This window comes from Bombyx mori, chromosome 24 (genome assembly GCF_030269925.1).
Source record: "Bombyx mori chromosome 24, ASM3026992v2".
NCBI lineage: Eukaryota > Metazoa > Arthropoda > Insecta > Lepidoptera > Bombycidae > Bombyx > Bombyx mori.
The window spans coordinates 4,056,406-4,080,876 of record NC_085130.1 but is presented as its reverse complement, the minus strand read 5'-3'; the positions used below and the strand labels follow the sequence as shown (position 1 = coordinate 4,080,876).

General features: G+C 40.0%; 1 protein-coding gene across 13 annotated transcripts in view; it reads left to right on the top strand.

The window, feature by feature from the left end:
• The window catches only part of LOC101739070 (ryanodine receptor), a 172,547-nt gene that overhangs the window by 28,486 nt on the left and 119,590 nt on the right, over window positions 1–24,471 (top strand). For all 13 annotated transcript variants that reach the window (XM_012689312.4, XM_012689311.4, XM_062675641.1 and 10 more), the window contains exons 2-7: window positions 8,319–8,442; window positions 19,491–19,640; window positions 20,736–20,789; window positions 22,815–22,892; window positions 23,517–23,635; window positions 24,400–24,469. In XM_012689312.4, the coding sequence (XP_012544766.2) occupies window positions 8,386–8,442; window positions 19,491–19,640; window positions 20,736–20,789; window positions 22,815–22,892; window positions 23,517–23,635; window positions 24,400–24,469 (528 nt within the window). In that variant the 5' untranslated portion in view covers window positions 8,319–8,385. The remainder of the gene's footprint in view (window positions 1–8,318; window positions 8,443–19,490; window positions 19,641–20,735; window positions 20,790–22,814; window positions 22,893–23,516; window positions 23,636–24,399; window positions 24,470–24,471) is intronic.

The window sequence follows — 24,471 nt, the reverse complement described above, 5'->3', positions numbered from 1 at the left end:
TAATTAATCGAAAGGAACTTCGTTCCATCCGGGTGTCCCTTGACACCTCTGAAGTTTTTTTTTTAAACTATCACGCCACGTTAACTGGTCCCGTGATAAGTTCGTAAAGAACTTGTGTTACAGGTACCAGATAACGCATATAAATGTAAGATTTTTATTATACACATACATATATTTAATATACATCCATAACCCTGGAAAAGACATTTATATTTATCACACAAATATCTTCCCTTGGCGAGATTCGAACTGGCGACCCCCTTGTGTAGTGACCATGTCACTTACCACTACACCAGACGGCCGTTTGAGGGATCTTTGTCGGAGTTTAATTTACCTAATTTCCTATCTTCTTTATCCTTCACTTATCCTTAATCATTAATCGATGCAATATATCTTACTTGTTCGTTTATATCTATTTTAGTCACACTAATATTAATTCTGACCACATTCACATCCTTAAGTTCATTTTACACACCCACACACCAAAAAACTCAAATTTATTTTTTTGGTATCATTTAAATTCACAGTTATTTCAAATAGTTCCGATGCCAATTCGCAGGTATATTTACTCTATTGTTCCGCGATTATGACGAAGATTTCAGAAATGTGCGCAATGGATTTCAATTTCCTACTGATTAATTGAAGCCATGGTGACCAATATATCCCCAAGGATAGCGATATTGAAGTGGCAGTGGACAGGGCACATTACTCGTAGAAGGGATGGCCAGTGGGACTGAAAAGTTCTCGAGTGGCGAACGCGTACCGGAAGACGTGGCGTGGGTAGGCCTCCCACGACCGTGGACCGACCACCTATTGATATTCGCGAGAATAGATGCAAGCAGCGTAGGACTGGTCGTTGTGGCGTAGCGTAAAAATAAATATAAATAATGCAATTAGTAACTGTCGTCAAATCAAAGAAAGAAAGGCGAAGACAATTATTGAACTGTCACAGTTCACATTGATTGATGCTGTGAACAGATAAATGGCTTCCGATAGCATTACTGGAACTATTTATCGATATTACAGATATAATCTCGGTTATTTACTGGTGGTAGGACGTCTTATGAGCCCGCGCGGGTAGGTACCACCACTCTGCCTATTTCTGCCGTGAAGCAGTAATGCGTTTCGGTTCGAAGGGTGGGGCAGCCGTTGTAACTATGCTGAGATCTTATACCTCAAGGTGGGTGGCGCATTTACATTGTAGATGTCTATGGGCTCCAGTAACCACTTTACACCAGGTGGGCTGTGAGCTCGTCCACCCATCTAAGCAATAAAAAGTAAAATAAAAAAAATATAAATGATTTCATCATTCCAAACAGAACCTTTTAAATAGAACATTATTTTGTGGGGCAGTCATTGTACTGTACAACTTAGTTACAAAATTCATATTTCAAATTGAGGCTTCATTTACGTTGTATCTGACTATGGGCTCCGGTAACCAATTAACACAATAAATAAATAATATAATTGCGGAATTTAAACATCGGCATAACCGCATTGGTCGATACTTGTACACCATCTTATCTTTAATATCACGTTTTTAACGTAAAATTCCTCAAAAACACAATATTATTTTTGAAAAGAAAAATGTATAACAGCAATAAATTCTGTTATGAAAATTTTTTTTAGGGCGACTCGAGTTAAATAGTTCGCCAAAAACGCGTAGCGATTGCTACGGCTACGACGTGGTCGTTGACCTCTACGCTCCGTAGCACAATGCTACAATATTTTATCAGCGCTGTGATTCCGGGGAGTGTTTTGCGAATATGTTCTGTCAGACGTAACGACATGATACAAATAAAGGTTGTGTATACAATTAACCAATTTTAAAAAGGGTAGATACAGTCGTGGTCAACTAATTAGGGACATTCAAGATAGTGAAGGGCTATAACCGGTTATGTACATTTAAATATAAAACCCTATTGATTTCTCAGCACCTATTAATTGCATAATGTGGTCCGATTATTATGCTATAAATAAAAGATTTAGTAAATAGAAAAACTATTTAATATCAAAGATTAAACATGTATTAAATATTAAGGTACAATTCTGTAGTGGACATTTAATTAAGGACAGTAAAGTATAATGAAAAATACAGTTACACAAAACTTATAATCTTCAGTGTTATAATATCTTTAACAGCTCCATTTCTTACGTGTAAAATCAGTACCCAGTAGCAAAAGCTTTGTTAGTAATTACCGCTTGACACCGATGTGGCATAGACAATATCAGTTTCTGACATGTTTCGACAGGAATGTTTGCCCATGCCTCACAAAAAGCTTCATGAAATTCATCCAAATTTGCATTACGATAAGTGGCAACTTTTTTCTTGATTTCGTGCCAAAGGTGCTCAATTGGGTTGAGGTCCGGGCTATTTACTGGCCAATCTAGCACCGATACAAACTGACTGGTAAAAAACGACTTGACTGAATGGGCGGTATGTTTCGGGTCGTTATCCTGCTGAAACGTCCATATAATAGGGAGATGCTCCTCAGCATAGGGAAGCATAGTTTCATCCAATATTGCCTTGTATTGATGTTGGTCTAAGTTACCCTGAACTTTCCTCACAGGTCCCACTCCACGTCCAGAAAATGAACCCCATATTTTAATGTTTCCACCGCCATGTTTCACCTGTTTTTTTGTGAATCTTGGATTCATTTCCGCTTTTACAGGACGCCGTACATATTGCCTTCCATCTGAAGAAATCAAATTAACCTTGGTCTCGTCAGAGAAAAGTACATGTTGCCATTGGGCGTAGGTCCAATGTCCATATTTACGTGCAAATCCTAAACGAGCATTTCTATGTTCTTTCTTCAACAACGGTACTTTGCGAGCCACTCTTCCGAACAACCCTGCTTCTACCAAACGTCGTCGAACGGTCCTCGCAGATACACCGGCTCTTTCGTTTGCCCCAAACACTTCGTGTTTAATTAAAATAGAGCCTAGAAACGGACTTTTCTTAGCTAACCTTGTTATCATTCTATCTTCTTGCGGAGTCGTTTTTCTCGATCTTTTTGTTCTGGACACATTTAAAGCTGTGTTATAGCGCTTGAAATTTTGCACTGCATTGCACACCATAGTTTTTGAACAATTTAAATGTTGTGCTATCCTTCGGTATGAGCAACCACGCTCGACAAACTTCATGATAATTTTTCGTAGTGTTGGATCGCAACTTTTATTTTTGCCCGTTTTTCTTCAAAATAATTCTCAAAACTTAAAATAAAAAATCTGGATTGCCGCCAAAACGACCACTAAACAATAAGAAAAGAAACAAAAAGGTATTAAAATTCCAATTTTGAAATTAGAACGCAATACCTCAGTGTCCCTAATTAAATGGCCAGCCAGCATTCTTTGAACCAATAGCACTATGATATTGTATCAGCTATACTGTAAAGAGGTTTAATGTTTAAGAAGTTGTTATTGTTTGTATAATCGCGCACATAAATGACTAATTACACTTACATGTAAAAGATATGGAATATTGCTAAGACTCGTTGGAAAATAAAAAAAATATTCACAATTTGGCTTAACTAGAGATTGTCCCTAATTAGTTGACCACGACTGTATGTTTATCGAAATTGGCTATTGCCAAAAATGACAGCGATGTAAAGCACATTGCTTGAAACTAGTTTGAAATAAGTACAAAAAATACACTTAGACAGGCAAGAAGGTAAATTAAGAACTACTAATATCGTCTTCTCGCATAAAAACTGTATAATCTCAAAACTTACTAAATTTTGCAGGAGAGTTTTAAAAGGTTTAACATTATATGATATTATTAATATTAATCATCTTTGCAACATTTATTTTTTAGTTTTTACCAGTTACATATCTATCTTTTAAAGTAAGATAAAATTATGTATTAATTTTGTTAATAGTATTCAAAACATAGGTAAAAAAAACAAAATGTGGTGTCATGGGACACCAGGTAGGAACGAAGTTCCTTCGGCTAATGTAGAATCGACACAATTTGCAAAAAAAGAAATGGTGCTCAATTTTATGTTGGTTTTCTTGGTTTTTCTCTTAAATTTTGCTGATTAGTTTTTATTTAAGTACGGGAAAGTATTTAGGAAATTCAGTATTTTAGGAAATAATAAATTACGTAAAATAAAAAAAATAGTAATTCAAGTTATCAATTAAAATAACAAAATATATCTCTTTATTTTTGGTTGACAACATAAAATTACATAGAAATAGAAATAATTACTAAATAGAGAAAGAAGGGATTAGAGAACGAAAAGAAAGAAGGAGAAAGAGAAAGGTATTATACACTACTCGCTTGTGTATGCGACTGTCGCGCATGCGCACGTCTCATTTAACGGTTTTATTCCACGCACTTTTTTCCACGGATTTTTTCTTACGGTTTTACTATCACATTTTTTCAGTTCGGTCGCGCAGCAAAATCCCTATCCCCTCCAAGCCTGCCGTAAGGAACTTCGTTCCAATAAAATAAAAAACTAAAACTAAACTACGCTTTTTTGACAGTACTTATGAGAAAAACACTGGTGATACCAAATGATTCTGCATATTAACTCAATTTCGAATATTTTTGGAAATTGTACACTTTTAATGCGAAAAGACGATATAATGTACCCAATCAATTTATTACGTAGAAGTGGAATTGATTCGAATCTCGCAGACATGTACCAATTTTTCTAATGAAATACCTAATTGATAAATGTTCACGATTGACTTCCAAGGCTTGTTTTCTTATTGCTTAGATGGATGGACGAGCTCACGACCCACCTGGTGTTAAGTGGTTACCGAAGCCCATATACGACGTAAATGCCACCACCTACATCGAAGCAAGAGTTCTAATTCTTATGGGATCGATGGAATCTAATAAATTTTCCATACGATTATCTGTATAAGGAAGTAACAAGAGGTTGGAGTCTGGAAAGCTTTTTGGGAAATTAAAAAACTCAGTATAGTAATGATTGTTTTCTTTTTGGCAATATGCCACTTTCTGTACTTCTCCATAAATACTTTTAATAGAAGAATGTTTGTTTTTTAAATGGAAATACACTGAGAGATCCGGACAAAAGTATTCCATTTCATTTTGGCATCAACTCGGAAGCCTACGAAATCGTTTTGTAGAAAAATAATTGGCTACGTTAAAATATTTCTTAGCCATGTTTCCTTCGATGTGATTTGTAAATCCATTAGTCATTTAAGCCCGTTCATTTAAACATATTTATCGAAAGAATATTATGAAATTATTTTTTTTTTCGTGTACACATTATTTTTCAACTCAGGTCAGGTTTTTGACATAGTAAACGGATATAAGATATATTAAATGCGCACAAAGTGATTTAAGAAATTGGTGTGTAAAAAATATATAGTACAAAATCTAAATTACCTGTTCTCGTTGTGCCTACAACCTTTTGAAACACATTAAAACGCCAGTGGAATGGGATGAAGGCCACGAATTTCTCGCATAGTTCTAAGGCACACTCCGACCCTAATTCTTGTGCGTTACAAAAATAATCCAGGTTACGTATGCTTACGTACGTAACATTCGTAGACACTTTTCGGTATGGTAATAAGTTTTAATAAGTTTCCATTGGCCTAACAGCTCAAGAACTACTCCTTCGAGTATATATTGTTACGCGCTGGGGTTCGGGATAAATAAAATTTCACCAAAGTACAACTTAAAAACTGTATTCAATACTTATAACAAATAAACACTTCACAAATACTTTAAAACTCGCTTCGAGTAGTTCCTATTACTGACTGCCTGCGTGCAATCCCTACAACGCTTTTATAGCCGATACCTCATCCCTAGAATTATCGAGAATATTCTACACATCTCTAGTAGTCGTTTCCGCTATCTGTCAATAGATGGCGTTGTACTCCTCGAGCGTTCTGGGCGGTACTAGATCCTTCGATATTCGTACGACTATTCAGCGATAGATGGCATTACTCTTTACCGGCGTAACAGTATCTATAGTATGTATTACCCATTAAAGGCTCTCTTCCATCTGCCGGGAACGTGTTATGAGCTACTTCGGATACATCATGCGGTCTCCCAGACACGAATCAGGGAAGCTCATAATTGAGGGACGCATAGAGGGCAAGCGCGCCGTAGGCCAAAACACCAACCAGATGGTCAGATCTAATAAGAGAAGCACTTGGTGGTAGTCCTTGCTACCCATGAACACAGTGGAAGAAAACTGGATGAGTTGTGTCTATGTGTGTCTAGTGATTTGTGCTGAAGCTGTTGCTGTCATTAGAACTATTAGCATCAAAAAGCACTGAAAGTAGACCAGGTAGATTAAGATTACGACTACGATTGCGTTCCGATGCCGTCTTCATAAACACATGAATGTGTCCTCACTCCTCCTTCTTCAAACAAGGCTTGTGTGTGTGTTCACGGTAGGCAGCAAGTTGACTTTGCCCCTGGTATCGCTGACGTCTACGGACGATGGTAATCACTCAACATCAGGTGGGGCAAATGCTCGTCTGTCTACAAGAACCCTAAAAAAAGTATTCTAGATTTACAACGAATTCGCGGTCTCCGAGTTCGAGAATTTCACTGGTTTTCAAATTTTAACATTAACCACAATTCCAAACAACGATTAATAAACTCAGATTCTGCTGGCTCATGCAACTAACGGCCCTGTTGCCGTCTTATTTATTACTTAAGCGTGAAGTTACAAGGTTGTGGACTACAAGTCCACAACCTTGGGAAGTTACAAGGACTACTGTAAATCATTTCAACGACCTGTTGGATGCGAGGGCTCGTAAATATGTATAGAACAGGTTTTAGAAGCGCTGTCTTCTAATTGCCTTGAAAACAAACTAGGTTTTTTTATTTATTGCATAGATGTGTGTACGAGCTCACAGCCTGCTTAGTGTTAAGTGGTTACCGGAGCCCATATACATCTACAACGTAAATGCCACCACCCACCTTGGGATATGAGTTCGAAGGTCTCAAGTATAGCTCCAATCAAGCGAATATCGGTGTACATTGGTATTACAATGTCGACACGTTGAAATTTGAGATTGAAACATTAAAGCCTCTTTAATGACTGCTCTATCCTGATATGCCCAAGCGTATTTTCACACCATTAAATCACTTAAAGTTCAGGTCATTTCCTCATTGATGACAAATATACAAATTCGTTACTGGTTATGAATGTGTGAAGATATACGACGGAGGGAAAGACCTTCCACCGAGCGGGGTGATATTGCTCCGTAGACCGACGGTCCTAATATGGTTGTTCGGAACTTGTATATATGCAAGCTTATCTTGATAATGTTGTAAGCGAGATTCAGGCATCTGTCAAATATCTTGCGTTGTATGATGGCTACCCGCCACAAATGTAAAATTGGGAAGGTCACCGAACCGGTATTGGTGCGCAATTTAATGATTTAAATTACATTTCCCTGGTAGGGCGTATTGTAAGTCCGCACGGGTAGGTGCCAGTGCTTTTTTTGGGCCGGGGGCCGGACCTTCTACGGTTTCCTCGGATAGAAGGCGCGCGTGGTATGTGGGTCTGGACGGTCCGCAGATGTGTACGAAGTATGGCCCACTTGGTGATAAATGAGTACTGGAGCCCATAGTGGACTTATCTTGATGTCGTAGGCGAGATTCAGGCATCAGTGAGATATCTTGTGTTCTATTATGGCTATCGCCACAATATCTTTAGGTCATGCCGCCAACCCCCTTGAGAGTTGACGTCTGTGTCTCAACTGTATCAGCAATTATGCATATTACAACTTTTCAGGGGTATATTTTATAACACGATATTGTTACGCGCCGGGGTTCGGGATAAATAAAAATTTACCGAAGTATAAATTCCAACTGTATTTAACACATATAACACTTAATGAACACTTTAAAATTCTCAATTCGCTTCTTCCGCTTCGCTTCAGGTAATCCGTTCGCTGTTTTGCTTCGAGTAGTTCCGACTACTAACTGACTTCGTTTCATCTCTGCAACGCTTTTATAGTCGATAGGACACCCCTAGATTTATCGAGAACATTTTGAGCAAGTTGAGTAGCTTCGATGTGTGTTTGCGCGATCTGACAATAGATGGCGTTGTACTTTTCGAGCGTTCTCGACGTTACATTTGATATTCGTTTCGGCTATTCGGCGATAGATGTCGTTACTCTTACCGGCGTAACGATATTACCCTTTATGTATGTGTTTACTAGGTATTTCATTAGGTAAAATTAACTGCCTACCGGACTAGAACATTGGTACAATCGCATCCTTCGATAAGAATATAACAGGCGCCTTGTTCTTTGGGCTACGACCGCTTCGAATAACTTAAAGTTGTCATATTATTGATATTATTTCTATTTGTTCACAGTTTATTCTTCAATGGAGTGCGGATTAGCTGTGAAGTATTGACAGGAGGTTGAAATCGTCAATTCAAAATGGCGGAAGCTGAGGGCGGGGCGAGCGAGCAAGATGACGTTTCCTTCTTACGAACGGTCAGTAATCTTTAATTGCCAATTGTTTTAAACTAAAAAGTACTCATAGCATATTAAATCGCTTTGAGAAAAATACATTTATTTATCCAGTAAATTAAATAAAAATCTTAACAACGGATTCATGGATTGAGCGTGTCTCTTGACATTGATCTCTTTCTACTAGTAAAAGGGTCGCCAAATAGCGGACCGCGGTTAGCATCCGGAACGTCGACCCATTTTGTGCGCTCAAACAAAAAAAAAATTGCATTAAAGAGTTCGGAAGCTTCCAGTGAAGAGTATTGGATAAAATTTGTCTGTGTGGTAATAAATATCCAGAATTACGAAAGTTAGCTCTAGCTCCAGCTCTAGCTTAGAAACTACTGACTTTGTTTGAGTCAACTTAAATTGGTGAAGCAGCATTTTCAAAGATCAATTTCACTGGTTTAATTTTACTGGTGGTAATCAATTTTACTGGTGGTAGGACCTCTTGTGAGTCCGCACGGGTAGGTACCACCACTCCACCTATTTCTGCCGTGAAGCAGTAATGCGTTTCGGTTCGAAGGGTGGGGTAGCCGTCGTAACTATACTGAGACCTTAGCACTTATTTTCGAAATTTTTTTTTTTTTTTATTGCTTTGATGGATGGACGAGCTCACAGCCCACCTGGTGTTAAGTGGTTATTGGAGCTCATAGACATCTACAACGTAAAAGCGCCACCCACCTTGAGATATAAGTTCTAAGATCTCAGTATAGTTACAACGGCTGCCCCACCCTTCAAACCGAATCTTTTGCGAATGTAAGGTTTTTCTTTTGTTTGTTAAGGTTCGGAATTAATGGGAACTATCACACGTTATCGCGACGCACGGATTCGCTCAAGGAGACGAGACAGAACTGCGGGGCTCTGCGGGAGTCAGATCTTTTTTTTTATTGCTTAGATGACGTAGGGTGGACGAGCTCACAGCCCACCTGGTGTTAAGTGGTTACTGGAGCCCATAGACATCTATAACGTAAATGCGCCACCCACCTCGAGATATAAGTTCTCTCAAGGAGTGTGGCGCATTTACGTTGTAGATGTCTATGGGTCCCAGTAACCACTTAACACCAGGTGGGCTGTGAGCTCGTCCACATACCTAGGCAATAAAAAATAAAAAAAAATTTCGATCTCGACTTGACTGATGAAAATCTTCAGAAATTAATGTCAATAGTTCACACCAATTTTACTTGAAACCTTCAGATAGACAGATTATTGACAAATGTAATAGACAAATTGGTTACTGGAGCCCATAGACATCTACAACGTAAATGCGCCACCCACCTCGAGATATAAGTTCTAAGATCTCAGTATAGTTACAACGGCTACCCCACCCTTCGAACCGAAACGCATTACTGCTTCACGGCGGAAATAGGCGGGGTGGTGGTACCTACCCGTGCGGACTCAAAACCAAAACCTTTGTTATAAAATCATGTATTCTCATTTCCGATTCTAAAACAAGTATTGCTGTAGATTCTCCGATAGCTAATTACTTAGTGTACCTAAAAATTGGCCGAAATAACATTAATCTTTTAATCCGCATCTCTGTCCCTAATTTATACTAAGAACTTCGAGTTAATTCCTCTTTCATATTTAAAGCCTTCGAATTTAGGGGGAACAGTATAACGAAATCTTTCGATTAAAACAAAAAAAAAAACTTTGTAGAGTCTGAATTGAAGAACCAGTCGCAAGATGACTGGCAGCGTATATTTTGGGATGACCATGGGCTCGCGTGACTGTTTAGTATCGGAAAAATCGTGAGATCAACTGCTCATTGGATACTGCATAAACAATATAACATAAATAAGATTTTGATGAAAAACTTACTGGTGGTAGGACGTCTTGTGAGTCCGCATGGGTAGGTACCACCACCCTGCCTATTTCTGCTGTGAAGCAGTAATGCGTTTCGGTTTGAAGGGTGGGGTAGCCGTTGTAACTATGTTGAGACCTTAGAACTCATATCTCAAGATGAGTGGCGCATTTACGTTGTAGATGTCTATGGACTAAGCAATAAAAAATAAAACAAAACCTTTGTATTTCCAAACATATTCACCTATTTCCTTCTTAGATAAACATATTTTGTCCAATTTAGTCACTTCTCGCTCGCGTTTCGGCCTAAATACATTTTAAATGTACCCTACAGAACCCTGACCGAAATGAAAGGTTGCCTAAACCCTGAATGTCAAATCTTGGCAAACGAAATCGACAGCCCGTCAGATTAATCACTTAAGCATCGACGATCTACATATATAAATACATACAATCGCTTTGAGTTTTAAACTTCATCGTATTGTATCGACGAGAATATTTTTATCAATATCCTAGGGCTGGGGTGGTGATGTGTTTATGATTATTTATTGCTAAGACGGATTCCTTTATAAAAAAAGGGTGAACCCGATCGCGTTACGTATGGTGTTAAGACATCACCGTATGAACTATGAACTCCTGAACTATAAATATAAATATAACTATAAATCACCTACGAATGTACTAAATAAAATCCTGTAAATACTATTATTCAAGTACTATTTATATATTATACTAGCGACCCGCCCTCGCTTCGCTTCGGAAACATTAAAACACACATGAAACCAAAAAAAAAAAATAAAAAAAAAATTAAAAAAAGTAGCCTATGTTCATCAGGGACAATGTCGGCTTCTAATGGAAAAAGAATTTTTCAAATCGGTCCAGTAGTTTCGGAGCCTATTCGAAACAAACAAACAAACAAATCTTTCCTCTTTATAATATTAGTATAGATATAGATATAGACTATCACACAAGGATCTATTTAAAAAAAAAACGTTATTCGTTCGAAAGGCGTTCGAGCAATCCAACATACTTATAAGTGCTATTTAAAATGATATGATAATCGTAGCTATCCGTATTCTTGTCTATATTTTAGTTGTAAACTAAGAATTCAAACAAATTCGTACCTAAATGTACCCGTAGCTACGGATTCTTATAAGTCGTAATAAAATCCGAGATCCCAAAAATATATAAAGTATACGTAATAATAAACGCAAAATTAAGCCGTAACCAATAATTTGAATTGCGTTTACGTATCCCGAAAACCGTTGAAAATACTGTAACGAATGCGAGTCCTTAAAGCTTTTTTAGCGAAGCTTCGCTGGTGTCGTTGAAATAGATTAAACGGAAAGTGCTTTCGTTCGCGCGGAACTCGATAATTGGAGCTCCAAGTCGGTCCACGCAGGGCTTTCGCTACAGTTAGTTTTCTACTTTAGTCAGCTTGCGAGTGATTTTTGGTGATTTGATAACCCTGACTGCATTACGGAAGTTGCGGTACATACATTTAATATAAGGTGTCTGTATGTACTCAAAACATACATAGTTATTAATGATATTTTTATTTTTTATAATTTTCGACAAAACATAATATAACATTACTTTAATAACCTAAAAGTACATGTTATTATCCGCAACACGCTTCGTCAGATTACAGAAATAGAGTTTTTTTTTTATTGCTTAGATGGATGAACAATCTCACAGCCCATCTGGTGTTAAGTGGTTACTGGATCCCATAGACATCCACAACGTAAATGCGCCACACACAGCTTGAGATATAGTTCTAAGGTCTCAGTATAGTCACAACGGCTGCCCCACCCTTCAAACCGAAACGCATCACTGCTTCACGGCGGAAATAGGCGGGGCGATGGTACCTACCCGTGCGGACTCACAAGAGGTCCTACCACCAGTAATAAACAACAGTGTTATCAGCTACAAGCGTCGTCATAAGTAACAATACATTGTACTTGTCTCGTATGTGTTACAGACACGCGGAACGCAGAAGACTAGCTTTCCAGCGTGCAACCTTTAATATACTTAGTTTTCTTATCTATATATCAATACGTGAAGCAAAAACTTTGTATCCCTTTTTACGAAAATTGCGCGGACGGAGGAGTATGAAATTTTCCACGCTTATAGAGAATATAGAGAAGAAGTGCACAATGCTAATATTTTTTTTAAATAATGCATAAAAGATACATTAAATCAATAAAGAAAACATTACACACACTACATACCATGTATTTGACGCACACACGCATGCATACTATTTATTGTCAAACTTTTGTTCTTGACGTCTGTTGTCAAATTGAGAGTAGATTAAATATTGTTTGTATTTATTAATATTTTTTATAGTGTAGTCTTGGCGAAATTTGTGATTATAGAAGTATAAATTACAATCATAAAAATGTACAAACTTACAATTCCAATTAATTATAGTCGAATTTCGACTACTGCGGGACATCAAATTCTTGAAAAAAGACAAAGTGCTTAACATTACATTTCTTGCTGTGATTGTGCACAACCAATTTCTTCTTCTTCTTCTTCTCCTTTGGTCACCATTTATGATATTCAGTGTTGCAAATATAAGTACCTTCTTTTCCTCCGAAATGACGAAAAGGTGAACTTCTTGCTTTGTCGAATTTCGATTATTAGGCGAATACTTATTTTTTTATTATTGCTTAGATGGGTGGACGAGCTCACAGCCCACCTGGTGTTAAGTGGTTACTGGAGCCCATAGACATCTACGACGTAATTGCGCCACCCACCTTGAGATATAAGTTCTAAGGTCTCAGTATAGTTACAACGGCTGCCCCACCTTTCAAACCGAAACGCATTACTGCTTCAAGGTAGAAATAGGTGGGGTGGGGGTACCTACCCGTGCGAACTCACGAGAGGTCCTACCGCCAATGATAATATTATTAGTAATATTATTAATCATTAAACTCATGTTATTAAAAATATAAACTAAAATTTTTTCACACTTAGGGACTCATTACTAGTAAAACGTTGCGAACGCAAGATTTCAAGCCATTTAAAAAAAAAAAAAAAGAAGTACCAACCCTAGCAGCCTGAAAGCGAATCGTCGTAACTAATGGATGGTCAGGACTGAATAGTCTACAGTAACGCCTCAGTTTCGAAACGGCCTATGTCTATTATTCTATTTAAGTGGACTTAGTGAATGGACACACTAGGTATAAATTCGCAAACGCTTCTAGGCCACATTTTTCAACTAAATCGTATTATAATCATAAACTAAATGATTGAAATCCGAACGTCGGGATAATGATCAGACCTTCTATCAATTTTCTTATTTGTTATGCGATCGTGGTTTAACATATACTAGAGGTCCCGCAGTAGTCGAAATTCGACTATAATTAATTGGAATTGTAAGTTTGTACACTATTATGATTGTATTTTATACTTCTATAATCACAAATTTCGCCAAGACCACACTATAAAAAATATTAACAAAGACAAATAATATTTAATCTATTCTCAATTTTACAACAGACGTCAAGAACAAAAGTTTGACAATAAATAGTATGCATGCGTGTGTGCGTCAAATACATGGTATGTAGTGTGTGTAATGTTTTCTTTATTGATTTAATGTATCTTTTATGCATTATTTTAAAAAAAATATTAGCATTGTGCACTTCTTCTCTATATTCTCTATAAATGTGGAAAATTTCATACTCCTCCGTCCGCGCAATTTTCGTAAAAAGGGATACAAAGTATTTTGCTTCACGTATTAATATATAGATAATCTCAGCCGTAATCCTCGTAAATTATCAATGCACATTATGGATGGTTTCGATAGGTTTTTTATAAAAGGGGTTAAAGTATGAAATTGCCGTTTTATTGCAAAAGGTACTTCGAATTGACATAGAACCTTCATGGTTTGAGATTTTTGAGGGAAGCTTTTTTCAAATGGTACTTACTATGAGGTTCTTGTTTTAAAAAATGTGCAACATTCGATTATGGATTTTCAGTTGTTTTTTTTTTATTCAGCGTAGACAAAAAAGATGGATACTTCAAAAATTCGAAATTATAATTTGCGTAATTACTGGTGGTAGGACCTCTTGTGAGTCCGCACGGGTGGGTACCACCATCCTGCCTATTTCTGCCGTAAAGCCGTAATGCGTTTCGGTTTGAAGGGTGGGGCAGCCGTTGTAACTATACTGAGACCTTAGAACTTATATCTCAAGGTGGGTGGCGCATTTAACGCGCTCCGGTAACTACTTAACACTAGGCGGGCTGTGAGCTCGTCCACCCATCTAAGCAATAAAAAAAATCGAGTATTTTTGAATACAAGTTCCGACGCGGAACTAACGGTGCAGAAACAGCTCGCAATATCAATGTCGCGTTTTGAGAGGGGACTGCTAATACTTTCACGAAGCTTGTAGAATCTAGATCACCAGAGCTCTATCGCAAAGGCGTAAATATCCTTCCTATTAGATGGCAGCAATGGATAGATAATAATGTTAGATATTTTGATTAAATAAATATGTTAAATGATAAAAAAAACGAATTCCAATTTTTCAGTACAAATCGGCAATTTCATACTTTAACCCTTAATATTATATAGCTGCACCTGCCTGCTTCGCTGGGCATTTAGAATTAACATTATTATTTGTCACCCCCATAAACATTCTCATCATTAACGCCCCCGCAACTGGTGTAGAGAGTCCAACACTCATATAAATATTAGCCTATCCATTAAGTACATGTATAGGGGGTTGGTGCTTCCCGCTTCCGTAGGTTTAACCCGCGATTCCCTACAAGTGACCCCTGGGTGGTGCTAAACGGGAGCCGAAAACATAACCGGTGGTAGGACCTAGTCCGACTGGCTGGCGACCACCCTCCAACTAGAGTCCGCCGCCAAATAGCCTAGCTGTGTTCCGGCGTGTGGGTTGGAGAGCCAGTTCTATCCCTTCCCTTTCCCTTTCCTTGTTGGGGGTAAGTCTTGGTGACGCCTGGAACTTCCGGAGCAGACGTGCGTGCGAACTCACGGGGCGTGATTGTTTGGCGGGGGTATAGGGAGACCCAGTGAAACGGTACCCGCTGCCGCCCGCCGGTCAGTAGGGGACCTGAACCCGGGTGTCTCTACTAAACTCCGCCCCGGGAAGCTGTCCCGCCAACCGGTGTAAAATCCTGTCGTGCGGTCGTCGTGCCGGAGTCGGAGACCGGAGTGGATCCCGGCGATCGCATGCAGAGTGGACTGGGGGCCCTTCCATGCCCTGCGTCGGTCTCTCACGCAATCCGTGGTCGAGCACGTACTATGTTCCGCGCTTCATTCAGGTGTTGCCTCGGTCTCACCTCCAACATCCTACCTCTCCTAATCCTACTCTCCGAAAATTGAACAACTATGAAGTCGACAAAAAAAAAGAAAAGGGTTTCACAGGCGGTTCCCCATTCCACATTTAATGTGGATTTCAGCAATGTCAGGGGCCTACATAGCAACCTTGACGCCGTACACCACCACCTTGAGACGGCGCAGCCTGCCCTGCTTTTTTTAACGGAGACACAGATATCTGCTCCGGATGATACCTCATACCTTGAGTACCCCGGCTACGTATTGGAGCACAACTTCCTGCGTAAAGCCGGGGTGTGCGTATTCGTCCGGGCTGATGTCTGTTGTCGCCGTCTTCGGGGCCTCGAACAACGGGACCTGTCCCTCTTGTGGCTGCGCGTAGATCACGGGGGCCGTAGCCGAATCTACGCGTGCCTGTACAGGTCCCACAGCAGTGATGCAGGTTCAGCTCTGTTTGAGCATGTGCAAGAGGGGACTAACCGCGTGCTTGAGCAGTACCCATCTGCGGAGGTGGTGGTTCTTGGAGACTTTAACGCTCACCACCAAGAGTGGTTGGGGTCCAGAACCACTGACCTCCCGGGTCGGACTGCCTACGATTTCGCCTTGGCCTACGGCTTCTCCCAGCTGGTGACACAGCCCACCCGTGTCCCAGATATCGAGGGGCACGAGCCTTCTTTGTTGGACCTTCTGCTGACCACAGATCCGGCCGGATACAGTGTGGTGGTCGACGCTCCGCTTGGATCGTCTGATCACTGCCTTATTCGTGCTGCCGTACCACTCTCTCGTCCTGATCGTCGAACGACGACCGGGTATCGAAGAGTTTGGCGGTATATGTCAGCAGATTGGGATGGATTGCGTGAATTTTACGCATCCTACCCATGGGGGCGGTTCTGCTTTTCCTCTGCTGATCCTGACGTCTGTGCGGACCGTCTTAAAGACGTGGTGCTCCAGGGGATGGAATTGTTTATTCCCTCCTCTGAAGTGCCCGTTGGGGGTCGCAGCAGACCCTGGTATAACAATGCCAGCAGGGATGCTGCACGCCTCAAGCGGTCCGCATACGTGGCATGGGATAATGCCAGGAGACGTCGGGATCCTAACATCTCAGGGGAAAGGCGGAAATATAACGCCGCTTCCAGGTCCTACAAGAAGGTAATTGCCAAGGCGAAGTCGGAGCACGTTGCTAGAGTTGGCGAGCGATTGAAGAGCTATCCCTCCGGGAGCCGTGCTTTTTGGTCGCTCGCCAAAGCTGCAGAAGGAAACTTTTGCAGGTCTAGTCTCCCACCACTGCGCAAGTCCGATGACAGTCTGGCCCACAGCGCGAAAGAGAAGGCTGACCTTCTGGTCAAACTCTTCGCCTCGAACTCGACTGTGGACGACGGGGGTGCCACACCACCGAACATCCCCCGGTGTGATAGCTCCCTGCCGGATATCTGCTTCACACAGTGTGCAGTCAGGCGGGAGCTCCGACTCCTGGACGTCCATAAGTCGAGTGGGCCAGACGGCATCCCCGCAGTGGTTTTGAAAACGTGCGCCCCTGAGCTGACACCTGCGCTAACGCGTTTGTATCGCCTCTCTTATTGCACTAACAGGGTTCCGTCTTCATGGAAGACCGCCCACGTCCACCCTATCCCCAAGAAGGGTGACCGGTCGGACCCATCGAGCTACAGGCCTATCGCGATAACTTCCTTGCTTTCCAAGGTGATGGAGCGAATTATAAACACACAACTCCTGAAGTATCTTGAGGATCGCCAGCTGATCAGTGACCGACAGTACGGTTTCCGTCACGGTCGCTCAGCTGGCGATCTTCTTGTATACCTTACTCACAGGTGGGCTGAAGCCTTGGAGAGCAAGGGCGAGGCTCTTGCTGTGAGCCTTGATATCGCGAAGGCCTTCGACAGGGTCTGGCATAGGGCACTTCTATCGAAGTTACCATCTTACGGAATCCCCGAGGGTCTCTGCAAGTGGATCGCTAGCTTTTTGGATGGGCGGAGCATCACGGTCGTTGTAGACGGTGACTGTTCTGATACCATGACCATTAACGCTGGCGTTCCACAAGGTTCGGTGCTCTCCCCCACGCTTTTCATCCTGTATATCAATGACATGCTGTCTATTGATGGCATGCATTGCTATGCAGATGATAGCACGGGGGATGCGCGATATATCGGCCATCAGAGTCTCTCTCGGAGCGTGGTGCAAGAGAGACGATCAAAACTTGTGTCTGAAGTGGAGAACTCTCTGGGGCGAGTCTCCGAATGGGGTGAATTGAACTTGGTTCAATTCAACCCGATAAAGACACAAGTTTGCGCGTTCACTGCGAAGAAGGACCCCTTTGTCATGGCGCCGCAATTCCAAGGAGTATCCCTGCAACCTTCCGAGAGTATCGGGATACTTGGGGTCGACGTTTCGAGCGATGTCCAGTTTCGGAGTCATTTGGAAGGCAAAGCCAAGTTGGCGTCCAAAATGCTGGGAGTCCTCAACAGAGCGAAGCGGTACTTCACGCCTGGACAAAGACTTTTGCTTTATAAAGCACAAGTCCGGCTTCGCATGGAGTACTGCTCCCATCTCTGGGCCGGGGCTCCCAAATACCAGCTTCTTCCATTTGACTCCATACAGAGGAGGGCCGTTCGGATTGTCGATAATCCCATTCTCTCGGATCGTTTGGAGCCTCTGGGTCTGCGGAGGGACTTCGGTTCCCTCTGTATTTTATACCGTATGTTCCATGGGGAGTGCTCTGAGGAATTGTTCGAGATGATACCAACATCTCGTTTTTACCATCGCACCGCCCGCCACCGGAGTAGAGTTCATCCATACTACCTGGAGCCACTGCGGTCATCCACAGTGCGTTTCCAGAGATCTTTTTTGCCACGTACCATCCGGCTATGGAATGAGCTCCCCTCCTCGGTGTTTCCCGAGCGCTATGACATGTCCTTCTTCAAACGAGGCTTGTGGAGAGTATTAAGCGGTAGGCAGCGGCTTGGCTCTGCCCCTGGCATTGCTGAAGTCCATGGGCGACGGTAACCACTCACCATCAGGTGGGCCGTATGCCCGTCTGCCTACAAAGGCAATAAAAAAAAAAAAAAAAAAGTGTGTGTGTCCGCTCCGACGCACGACTGGAGTTTACTGGATATAAAAAATTAAACGAAACAATACGAGAAATAGTTCTATATTACGACAACACGATACACTACAGATTATTAACAAATTAACGAGACACAAAACAAACGACTAACAAATATATGAAAATACAATAATGAGAGAAACGCGCGATCAGTACGAGGCTTTGTGGCGGACTGCCGGCGCATGTACTAGCATGTCACACGAAATGCGCATAACGCATTTCGTGTGACATGCTAGTACGATTTTGGTCCCCATAATTTTCATACCCCGGGCCTATATATGTAAATCGATTCTAAAGGAGTAAACTCCAAAAAAAAAAATTTTCTACATGGATACCAAGTTTCAAGTCAATCGGATGCATGGTTCAATAGTTATAACGGAACATCCGTAAAAACCACTGTAGAGTTATATATTATTAGTATAGATTTAAGTTATCCTTTTAATCTATCTATATATATATAAAAATGACATGCTGTTCGTTAGTCTGCTAAAACTCCAGAACGGCTGAACCAATTTGGCTAATTTTGGTCTTGAATTATTTGTGGAAGTCCAGAGAAGGTTTAAAAGGTAGATAAATATGAAAATGCTCGGAATTAAATAATAATAACAATTTTGTTTTTCCTTTGACATGTCCCCCGTCGGACGGATTCCTTTTGTTTGTTTATTTTATTTTATACAAAAGTTTAGGTCTTTTATTTATTGATGAGGATTATGAGGCACTACGAAGTCTGCCGGGTCAGCTAGTGCATATTAAAATCGACTGCATTCACGATGTTTTCATTTTGTTATGTCTTTTGTTTTTTAGGAAGACATGGTGTGCCTCTCGTGTACCGCTACCGGGGAACGCGTGTGCCTCGCAGCTGAAGGATTTGGAAACCGGCACTGCTTCCTGGAGAACATCGCGGACAAGAACATACCACCCGATCTGTCGCAATGCGTCTTCGTCATAGAACAGGTGATTGTTCTAGTACAATTTGTTTTTTTATTGCTTAGACGAGTGGACGAGCTCACAGCCCACCTAGTGTTAAGTGGTTTCTGGAGCCCATAGACATCTGCAAATGCGCTACTCACCTTGAGATATAAGTTCTAAGGTCTCTAGTAACAACGGCTGCTCCACCCTTCAAACCGAAACACATTACTGCTTCACGGCAGAAATAGGCAAGGTGGTGGTACATACCCGCGCGAACTGACAAGAGGTCCTACCACCAGTAAAAAAAGAAATAAAATACAAATAAATGAATTAGCCTTAATTTTTTTCCGTACTTATTTGCTGGTAGCCTAAGAATAGTGGACGGGTGGGTGAGCTCATGTTCTCAACTTGAAAGAATTTGCTAACATCAGCCCTAGTAAGAGCAGTGCTTCGCAGAATCTACCACCGGATCGGAATCGCAACCTATTAAAAAGACGCCCATAAACTTATATGTTATTAAAGTTAAGGCATTTAATTATTGTATAACTAAGCTAATAATAATAAAAAAAACAATCAAGAATACAAGTCTTTATTTGTTATAGACAAATTGACTAAATTTTATCAATTTGCGGTTTCTAAAAATTTACAAAATCCTTTATTCAAAATAAAATATAGAATAGTTAATTTGTTACTGCCATCTACAGGAGCAATGAGAAACTAATCGAAGCGAAGCCATCTAGTGGCCAACGCCCGTAAACATTTTTGTTGAGTGCTTGAGTTGCTTATCTATAACTAATTTATATGTAATTATCCGAACTATTTCTACGACTCGAATGAACTTTTTTTTTATTGCTTGGGTGGACAAGCTCACAGCCCACCTGGTGTTAAGTGGTTACCGGAGCCCATAGACATATACAACGTAAATACGCCACCCACCTTGAGATATAAGTTCTAAGATCTCAGTATAGTTACAACGGCTGCCCTACCCTCCAAACCGAAACGCATTACTGCTTCACGGCAGAAATAGGCAGGGCGGTGGTACCTACCCGCGCGGGCTCACAAGAGGTCCTACCACCAGTAAATAGTAAAAAGTAAAGTAAAGAACTGAAGATAATTAATTTATTCTGGTGATTTTGACAGGCGTTATCAGTGAGAGCTCTCCAAGAATTGGTGACGGCGGCCGGATCGGAAACCGTAAGTGAAACTTTCTTAGATCCTAGAACAGCAATGTATGTTCTGAATAATATGTAAGTTCCTTTACGATATTAACACGGAACACCTTTCCTTGTAAAACGTATCACGAATTAATAATTCACTCTCTCTGTCTGTTTTGTTGATAATAAATAAAAAAAACCAATCGAATTAAATTGTAACTATTAAAGAGATTTTAATATGCAAATCCTGTGTTTTTATAAAAAAGAATCTGTTCACACTGTGTCTTTTAACATTTTATGTAATTAATTGAGGAGTTTACACACATATATATGTATTTTGGAAAACGTTTTGTTTAAATTTTTTCAGGGCAAAGAGAATTTAGTAAGTATTTGTGAGTAATTGCATGCTACATAAATTTTAAAAAAAAAAAGGTTTAATGTTGATCGTTTTCTTTGCATTGGCCATTTGGAGTTCAAAATTCAAAATTCAAATTTTTCTTTATCTAACCCAGTGATTCTCAACCTTTTTTTTGTTGCGGCACATATTTCACGATTTCAAAATTTGGCGGCACACAAAAAAAAAGGTAAAAATTATTTACTTACTACAACACACTGCATAAATTTTAATAGTTTATCAAAAAATTTTAATATACGAAATAAACTAAAATATACTATAATTTTTTTTTTGTGGACTTAAATAATAATATATATTCATGTTTAAAATATTTTTCTTTTAAAATGATATAATTTAATAATATTAACATTATTATATATTCGCAAAATTTGGCGGTACACTTTTGAAATTTGTCGGCACACAAAATTGCCGCGGTACAGTGGTTGAGAATCACTGATCTAACCCCTGTAGAATATCTTTTTTAATTGAAAGATTTTTTCTTACTAATTTGCTGTTTTAAGGTGATTTCAGAATAATTCTTTTATCGTTAATCTTAAAACCGATTTGCATTAAAACCGAAATAAACAAATTCACCACGGATGATGATTGAATTGAGTTTTGACGAATTTCGTATGAATCAATTTAAAATCGCCCGATCGACGTAAGCTTTCGAATTTCATTAAAGTTCAATTCACATTAAACAATACGTTAAATAATTTTAGCTTGTGTGAGGGTAAAACTTGATGCGTGTTTAAAGTTTTTTTTTTTTGAAACAAACATTTTTTTAAAAGTTGTCGTGAAAAAAAAACGAAAACAAAAAAAAACATTCTGCTGATTAATATTTTCTAAGCATGCATAGCGCCTAGATTTGATGATTACAAAACTTATTCTCTACAGCATAATTATACTCAATTCGCTCTGTTGATATCGTCAACATAGGTCTTAATTTCCTTTAAATCGTTTCATATGTTGTGGTTTAGTGTTCAGCGTCTACTACAGGCATAGACATACCGACCCCACAACCCCAATACGTGGGGCGACGATGATTCAGATCCTGCTTAACTCTTAAGGGCGGCTTGAGGCAATCGCCTGGTAGAGCACATTGAGATCCAGCACAATTAGGCATCCCCAACTGTATCTACAAATGTCTATCGCATCTCAGCTTTTTTTTTTATTGCCCTTGCAGGCAGACGAGCATACGGCTCACCTGAGTGGTTACTGTCGCCCATAGATTTCAGCAATGCCAAGGGCAGAGCCAAGCCGCTGTCTACCGCAAGCTCAGCTGTTCCAGTCTCAAAACTGCTGCAGCGGTGGCGAAATCTGACAAATACCTGAATTGCGTTAAAGCTATCTACAAAATGAATTTGCAAATATGAAAGTTCACGTAAAGTGTGAATCACATGTGAACTATCGCTCTACTATAGCCCTACTATAGTTTTCTATAGTGAAAAATGTACTTCTTCATTGTTCACACTATCAAAGTGCTGTAGCTATCCAATTCACCAGAGATATTGACCTCACGCCTCACTGGAAACAGCACTTAAAACAGGTAGGCAGTGCGCTACCTACCTACCTAGAGCAACAAAAAAAGCTTTTTGCCACTTAACAGTTGAAACAACTGACGATATCACTTTATTCATTTGCTATTATGGAAACTTGTATTGTTTGCAGGGCAAGGGCACTGGATCCGGTCACAGGACACTGCTTTACGGAAACGCGATCCTTTTGAGACATCTCAACAGTGATATGGTAAATATATCAATTACTGTCTTAGATACTCTCTTAGATACTGTCTTAGATGTCATAGATAGTCTTTACTGGTGGTAGGACATCTTATGAGTCCGCGCGGGTAGGTACCACCACCCTGCCTATTTCTGCCGTGAAGCAGTAATGCGTTTCAGTTCGAAGGGCGGGGCAGCCGTTGTAACTATACTGAGACCTTTAAACCTAAATCTATCTATCCACCTATATCTAAAGATGGTGGCGGCATTTACGTTGTAGATGTCTATACACTCCAGTAATGACTTAACACCAGGTGGGCTGTGATTTCGTCCACAAATCTATGTAATAAAAAAAACAGCAAAGTCTCTTCTCCCACATATAGTATATGCACAAAAGAACAATGAATATGAGTTCTCACTTTTCAAATGTATATCATTTTTTAATTAAATCTGCTATAATTTACCAACAGTCTCCAACTGTGACAGCCCTTGGAAATGAAATCACCAGAAATGCACACACACCCTGTTTCTAGAAACATCTTTTTCTTAGTCGTCACATTCTCTTGCTGCACACATTTGAGATTCTACTGCAGATTTCATTTGTCTAAAGACAATGAGATCAATGAGTTATTGTTTTTCTGAATTACCGCAGTACTTGGCGTGCTTGTCGACATCATCATCTCAAGACAAACTGGCTTTCGACGTTGGTCTCCAAGAGCACTCCCAGGGTGAAGCGTGCTGGTGGACATTGCATCCGGCCAGTAAACAAAGGTTATTATTGAAAGAGCCAAGATTGCTAAACTATTTAAGAACGAAAATGCTTTTCGAATTTTCAGTTATAGATAGAACCAGACATCATTTAATAGCGAACAGATTTCAAAGAAATCACAACTGATATTCCTTGAGGCATTTTATAGAAAAACTTGATTGAAATAAGAATGAAATAAGTACTTGACAAATGTTCATTTTGATGGACTTCCACGGTAAAGGAATAACATCGGGTAATAAAATTAATAAATTCATAATTTGTGTAATTACTGGTGGTAGGACTTCTTGAGTCCGCACGGGTAGGTACCACCGCCTTACCTATTTCTGCCGTGAAGCATTAATGCGTTTCGGTTTGAAGGGTGGGACAGCCGTTGTAACTTTATAGAGACCTGAGAACTTATATCTCAAGGTGGATGCCGCGCTTACGTTTTAGATGTCTATGGGCTCCAGTAACCACTTAAGACCAGGTGGGCTGTGAGCTCGTCCACCCATCTAAGCAATAAAAAAAAAGAAAAAAGGTAATTTTCATTGGAAGGTCTTCATCTAATGAAAATGATAAATTATTAATCCGTCCGCATAGCATTATTGCTGTACAACTCCAATATGCTAGTAAAGGCGCTAATCCAGCTTACGACAAGATCTGTTAGAAATAAATTGCTTTCGCATTATAGAATCCTCCTAGTAAAAAAAAAAATGTATAACATTGACAAGGTCATGTCAAGAAAACAAGTTCTTGCTTATGTAATAAGCGTCTGTTTATCTTACAGATCGGAGGGTGAAAAAGTGCGAGTGGGAGATGATTTGATTCTTGTATCTGTTGCCACTGAGAGATATTTGGT